The sequence below is a fragment of the Thamnophis sirtalis genome, unplaced genomic scaffold (genome assembly GCF_051295495.1).
Source record: "Thamnophis sirtalis isolate CommonGarterSnake01/CBP01778 unplaced genomic scaffold, rThaSir2_p1.2 scaffold_8, whole genome shotgun sequence".
NCBI classification, from domain to species: Eukaryota; Metazoa; Chordata; class Lepidosauria; order Squamata; family Natricidae; genus Thamnophis; species Thamnophis sirtalis.
The window spans coordinates 31,095,726-31,103,368 of record NW_028261388.1 but is presented as its reverse complement, the minus strand read 5'-3'; the positions used below and the strand labels follow the sequence as shown (position 1 = coordinate 31,103,368).

The 7,643-nt window shown below is 32.3% G+C and overlaps 1 protein-coding gene across 1 annotated transcript; it reads left to right on the top strand.

Moving 5' to 3' along the window:
- The first annotated feature begins 1,387 nt into the window (after positions 1-1,387).
- XCL2 (X-C motif chemokine ligand 2) lies at positions 1,388-7,442 on the top strand. The gene is made up of 3 exons (XM_014069304.2): positions 1,388-1,580; positions 4,507-4,624; positions 6,521-7,442. The coding sequence occupies exons 1-3, from the start codon at positions 1,511-1,513 to the stop codon at positions 6,672-6,674; spliced, it is 342 nt and encodes a 113-aa protein (XP_013924779.2). The 5' UTR covers positions 1,388-1,510; the 3' UTR covers positions 6,675-7,442.
- The last annotated feature ends 201 nt before the right edge of the window (positions 7,443-7,643 follow it).

Here is a 7,643-nt window from a genome sequence, read left to right as displayed (position 1 = left end):
ATAAAAGGTTAGCCATCACTGATATATAAAGTGGCAGAAATGGTTTCTAGGGCAGTTTTTAAAAATGTTCTCATGCTATTTCTGCCATTTCTATGCAATTTTAGTGTTGGTCATTTTCACTGCATCGTTTCTGAGAACAAAAGCTCTGCCTTCTGTCCTTGCAGATCATTGCAGGTGCCTTCAACCAGTCCACTGTATTCCTGAAAACAGATAATTATGTATGAGTTGTCTCATAGTTCAGTGCAGTTTCCACAATGAGGTGTTTCCCAGACTTAGCATATGGGTCTGATTGTAGAAGGATTTATCATTTAACAATAATCTTGCCTATAATTATTATTAAGTTGGCTCCCTGTTATATAAAGGTCATAACTAAAAAGAAGCTGCTGGTTTTGGTGTTCTCCTCTTCCCTTCTTCCTTTTTTATTTTTTATTTTCATGCCATGCATTTTAGATTAGCTAACCCTACAGAAAGTAACATACTGGGTTGATTATTCCAACAAATAATATTTTTAATGATATACTGTGTACCCATATTGTCCTTCCTTAGTCCAAACACTAACCATAAAGTTATGCCATTCAATATGCAAAATATGTTTGAAGGATTGTTTAGACCAGTGGTTCCCATGCCCCACAGGGGGGCAATTTGATTTTTAAGGTTGGGCAATTTGAACTTTGTTTGAACTAAGTTTATGGCCTTTTAGGCTTCCTCCCTGTGAGTAGAGTTCACTTTTTGAGTAAAGTAAGAATTATATGTCACTGGAGGGAGGGGGGCATCAGGATTTTAGAGATGCTTAGATGGGATATGGTTGGGAATCATTGATTTAGACTGACCTAACCCTATGCTATCTACAAAGCCTTATAGAGAAGCATGTATCTCCAAATTGTCCTTACTCTCTGTATCAACTGGTATAATATATAGGAATTTGGTGAAGAAATATAATTTATCAATAATTCAGCATATTATATATTAAATATATAACCATACGTAGAGGTACACATACACATATATATATTTCTATTTCATATTGGTAATGTTTTATTCATTGAAGGTTCCTGAGAAAATAATGCCTGTGTTTATGTCTCTCCTCTAACTAGATAGCAAATTTAGATTACTATACTCAGGTCTTCTGATCTAGCAGTTTGATTTCCTGATTTGTACAGTGCTTTGTAAATCCACAGCTTAGTGATAAAACCATAGTCACACTATTGGTTTCCACTGTGGACAGAAGAAAACTTTCTTTTAGACTTAGAATAAAACTAACGGTGACATTCTTGCAGAGGTAACCACATTGTGGCAGGAAAAAGCTCATGATTGGGGGCTAGAACAGAAGAGGGGTTTTTTCCCCCCTCCTTCTATCTTACGATATGAACAGGTGGAGTTTTAAAAAAGATTTTCCATCTCTCATCCTTCCCATTACACCCCTTGTTCCGAATGTCCAGACAGTACATAAGTGTGCTGAAATAAGCCTTGAAATATTCATCTTCCCATCATCCTAAGGAAAGGATCAACCATGAGGCTTTACTTGGCAATCATTCTAGCTATTTCTTTTCTGGAGAACTTTGAAGTCAATATTATCAGAGGTATGTTTTGGGTTTTTTCCCTCTTTTCAATTCAAGAGTAGCATCTGAATTGCTATTCCTACCTGGGATAATATTTGCACTACATGCTCTTCTAAAAGTAAAATCAGCTTCAATGAGATCTAAATTTATCTTTGGATTTCTGGTCCATATTCTGTCAGTTTAAGAGGTAAAACTTTTATAGATGTTTTTATAGATGTATAAAAGAGTTGATTCCATTGTTCCATTGTGAAATCTTTAATGTCTATTAAGATGGTGGAACTATTCTCCAAATAGTTCTGATGATTAGCTGTGCAACCCCTTTAAAGTGTGCAAAGTATAAAATGTAGCTTTTCGTGAATTTCATCTTGCCCTTAGGCTCTATGTCCTGATAGAACATTGTAGTGCCAATTTTCATGTATGTACACAACTCCATGAATGCACAGAGCTGTGTAGATTTGCTCACCAATTCTGCAAGCAGGTCTTTGATTTCTTGGTTGCAAATGGTTACCAAAAAAGGCAGCCAAATAGGCAACCAATAGCTTTTCATTTGTTTGCCATCTTTATGTCTTCTTTTTTCTTTCTTCCATTAAACAAAGACATCTTGGAATTTATCTCCCATGTTCATGAAATAGCATGAGCAATTTTTCTCATTCATAAGGAAAAGAATCCCTTATGAATTAGAGGAATTTCTTTTTGATCCTCACAATGAGTATATAAGTAGGCTTTTGATCCTGTTACACTTATATTTACAGATTGTGGATAAAGTATTTCCATTTTTATTAGGTCTCAAATCTAACTTAAAGGTTTTTGAAGCATTCATTAGGCAAATTATAATGGATGTTTAAAATTTAATCATTCCTATATTGGAAAAGATTGTACTTTAGTTACACAATTATGTTCTCACTAGTTCTGATTCAATACCTTGGATATGATTTACTTTTGCCAATAGGTATGGGAATCTACTTATTGTGTGGGTACAATCTCACTATGTTTTTTCTTTAAATAAATTAAAATATGTGTCCACCCAATATAGATCTAGTGGATTGGGAAAGAATTTGGAACACAAATTATAAACTAACATGATCAGTAGCACTCAAAGAAAATATGTATAAATGTTTTATCGTTGACATTTACCACCAACGAGATTGGCTAAAATGTACCCAAACATGAATCTGACCTACTGGAAGTGTAAAAAAATACAAGGGACTTTCTATCACATATGGTGGATCTGCCCAGAAACTCAAAAATATCAGACAAATATTTGGAAATGGGTGCAAGAAATTACAGGAGAACAAATAAAATACAAACCCGAACTCTTTCTGCTGGGAATAATAAAAGGGAAATATGCAAAGAAAATTAAGTACATATTAACACATCTGCTGATCGCAGCTAGAATAGCATTTGCCCAATGCTGGAAACAAAATAATATCCCCTCAGACGAAGTAGCGATACAATTTTTTTTGGATAGTGCAGAGATGGACAAATTAGCACTAAAATTAAAAGACAAAGAAAAGTCGGAATATTATGAAATTTGGAACAATTGGTACAAATGGCTGCAAAACAAGAATAACATTAATTAAGCCAAATATGTATGTGTGTGTGTGTCTGTGTGTGTTTGTGTATATACATATATATGTATATGTATATGTACATGTATATGTATATGTATGTATGTATGTATGTATGTATATGTATATATGTATATATGTATATATGTATATATGTATATATGTATATATGTATATATGTATATATGTATATATGTATATATGTATATATGTATATATGTATATATGTATATATCTATATATCTATATATCTATATATCTATATATCTATATATCTATATATCTATATATCTATATATCTATATATCTATATATCTATATATCTATATATCTATATATCTATATATCTATATATCTATATATCTATACATACATACATACATACATACATAACTTTGTATAAAGGTTTATAAACATAGAAGTGAAATAATATTTACATGTATAGATATGATGACATAATAATGTTGATATAATAACTGTAAGGTGTTGTAGAAGGAAAATAATAATAATAAAATTAAAAAAATGTGTCCTGCATTGTTGGAAGACATACCTGTAATAATAGGCTGTTAATCCCTTTGGATATTAGTTTTATATATGTATGTGTAAGGGACATGATGGCTCAGTGGCTAAGATGCTGAGCTTATTGATCAGAAAGGTCAGCGGTTCAGCAGTTCAAATCCCTAGCACTGTGTAACGGAGTGAGCTCCTGTTACTTGTCCCAGCTTCTGCCAACCTAGTAGTTTGAAAGCATGTAAAAATGCAAGTAGAAAAATAGGGACCACTTTTGGTGAGAAGGTAATAGTGTTCTGTGCGCCTTCAGTGTTTAGTCATGCCAGCCACATGACCAGGAAACGTCTTTGGACAGTGCTGGGTCTTTGGCTCTGAAACGGAGATGAGCCATGCCCCCTAGAGTTGGGAATGACTAGCACATATGTGTGAGGGGAACCTTTATCTTTACTATGTATATGTATATGATGTATATGTAAATGTACATACATACATATATGTGTGTGTGTATATACAGGATTGAAAAAAACAGGAAGGAAGGAAGGAAAGAAGGAAGGAAGAAAGGACAATAACCTCCTTTGAAGAACTAATTGATTGAAACTATTGGATCTACATGTATGCTAGAGATTCCCAGCAAAGTATATAATTAATAGACTGGAGCATTGTAAAATTGAGAAATGTCACAATTGTGTTACAAATGTTCAAACTTGAGCAAAGATGCCATTATCCATGCCATTAATCACTGTGGTTTATTGCAAAGGAAATTAAAGAATAAAAATAACCTTCAGGAATTAGGTGATACATGTGTAAGATTTGAAAATTTGACAACAACAAAATACTTTCAACAATTTTTTGTGAATGGTTTTTTTTAGGAACCTTAGGGAGTCAAACTCTGGCACGTAACTCCTGTGTAAGCCTGCATACAGAAGAAATAAACATTAGAAGACTTGAAAGTTATGAAATACATCACCATCCCAAAAAAGTTGTAATGTGAGTATCTAATATTCAGTTGTAGGCCTGGAAAAGAATGTTCCACAGCAAAAATGGAAAGAGATACCAAAATACATATAGATACAATTGGATAGGTCTTAATAGAGAGAAGAGTCATTTAATCTCCCCAAATAATTGTCTGGTGATTGGAGGGAACAAAACAAGCAAAAACATATATTTTTGCCTATATATCTTCTCTTACTGGAGACACAAAATCAAAACTGTAGTTTCCCAAATCATTTAGAATACACTATATATGTCCAAAGAGGAAGCCCCATTAGTTTAAGGTACAAAAATCAGGAAGAGATTGTAGCATATTTTCTGATTAAAAAGCATCAACTTGTGAGTTGTAGCTCCTATTATCAGATGCCACATTATGAGTGAACTTCAGCTTACAAAAATTTATTCCTTTTAATAAAATGTGTGCCTACTAGCAGAAAAGGAACTACTAGAGTTGTTCAGATTATTTTAGTACACCTTTATAAGGTCTCTCTATGACACACCAGCCAAATGCTTCTAATAACTTAAGAGCTGACAGTGAATATTAAAGGCTATTTTATTTGTCTCTAGCACCTGTTGTTCACATATACATTTTAAATTACAGTTGCTATCATCTCTAATCACAGGCTATGCTTATCTAAGTTTGTGAAATAGAACTCAGAAGGAGGAAGCTAGATTAGCATGCTGATAATACTTAATACAGCCAGTTAAATTCTCTATCAGCTGCCAATGCTGTTACCTATAATTATAGTACACAACCAAATATATACTGTGCAGTGTACCTATATCTTTGCTTATATACCCTTTAATCTGTATCTGGTATATATATTGACTTTAGGGCTGAAAGTTTAGTTTTAGTTTAGTTTAATTTATTGTCATTGCACCTCGTACAACAAAATTAAATGCCATCTTCAATGCACATTATAACAATAAAAATAAAACATAAACACACATCCTTAGCATTCTATACAATTCAATTGAAAACCCTTGATATTGCATTTTATTGCACTATACAGTAGAATTCAATATACTTATTGCTCTGGGATAGAAACTGTTTTTCAGCCTATTCTTACCTAGGCATATTCTACAAACCTCTTGGTATATCCAAGTGCTTTTCACTGCTTCCTACTTTTAGGAGCTAAATGAAGCTAGATAATAAAAATAAAGATCTAGTTAATGTAGGAGTCAAGAAAATGCACAAAGGTTGGTAGGCTAATTTCAGGTTCATACAGAATAATAATTCAGCCATTATTCAAATCCCTGATAGTTATTACAAAATCAAGATTGCTGTTTTAGTGTCATGTGTAGTAAAACAGCTGTTAAACTATGCAGTAAATTGTATGCTTAGCAGTCCAATTCAGGTTGTTGGAAAGTTTATAACTGGTTATAATTTGGAAAATTTGCAAGTAGCAATGTGGCAGATATAAAAGGAGTAAGTAAACAAGGTCTGATAATAATAATAATAATAATAATAATAATAATAATAAATATTTGAAGTCTTGGATTCTTTTAATTTGCATTTATTTTTTCAATAAAACCAAGATATTATTTTATGGCATTTTAAAGATGAATAAATTTATTATCACATAAGATTTTAAGGTTTTAAGTAAACCCTTCACAATAGAATAGAAGTATGAAGTATCCCAAACAGATACGTAAATTGATTTTTAAAATGTTTGAATAAATGTGAAATACTATGAAATGTAGTTGATTCATATGTATTATTTAATATCAAGTCACAGAACAATGAATATATGATCAACAGCAGAAGCTAAAATCAGAACTTTTCACCCTATTGGCTTCCAATAATATTACCTTCCATCACATTCTAGTTCTGGCATGGACTTTGGAATATTACTTCAACATTCTTTTGTCTTAATTCTTATTTTCTTGCAGTTTAATTACCAAAAGAGGAGTCAAAGTATGTGTGCCACATGACGCTTCCTGGGTGAATGACCGCATTAGAAATTTGGACCAAAGAAACCGTAAAAAAAAAAACTTTAAAAACATGCGTAGATCTAATAACCAGACCAACAGAACAACTGTATAATGTTTGCAAATTACTTACAGGAAATAAAAAATCAAAACCATTAAAATTTCACTGGAATAAATTCACTGCTATAACCAGAGCTTATTGATTTTTGACCTTTTGGTGCTGGCCTTGGACTTAATTACTTCAGACTTGTATGATTTATTTTTATTATGTAAACCAAATCAGTCACTATTTTCAGAACTTTTTCTAGATTGGATTCTTAAAAAGATTTTGGTTCTTCCAGCAGATTGATTTAGCTGAAGCATTATTCTGTGTAGCTTTCATGTTTCGCTGCTAGATAATCTGAGAGATTCCCACAATTAGAAAGTAATGGTATTTGGCAGAATGGGAAGAAGCCTAGGAAATAATGAGAAGTCACACTTAGAGAATGATATTAGTCTTTCTTAATGAATGTGTTCATTGCCAAACTTCTTTCTGAGATAATATCTATGCCATATAATATAAATAGTCTATCAGTAAATCACTGTTTTTTTTCTTAGCATTCCAATTATCAGAATAATTTTGATATTATCAAGGTTGCAGATAGAAAAATGACTCAGGCATTGGCTGCTGTTCAAAAGCTAAATTGGAGAAAGCAGTATTAACAAAACGTTTAAAAATAAGTATGTATACAAATATGTGCATTCCTTTTGCTAGGAACATTTCATAGATGGACAATACTACATCTCTCTCTCTCTCCCACTCTCTCTCCCCCCTCTATCTATCTATCTATCTATCTATCTATCTATCTATCTATCTATCTATCTATCTATCTATCTATCTATCTATCTAGTTTTAACCATGCTTTGTTGAATAAGCCATCTTACAATAAGCTAGATGCAAACAAATTTATCTTACTGTTTATCATAATGTATGATTCAGTCGTTATCTGTGACTGTCATTCTTTTCTGATATATTTTTTCAGTCCCTCAATGTTTAACGTTAACTTTCTTATCAATTGGCACTTAAGCTAGGATTGTTATTCCT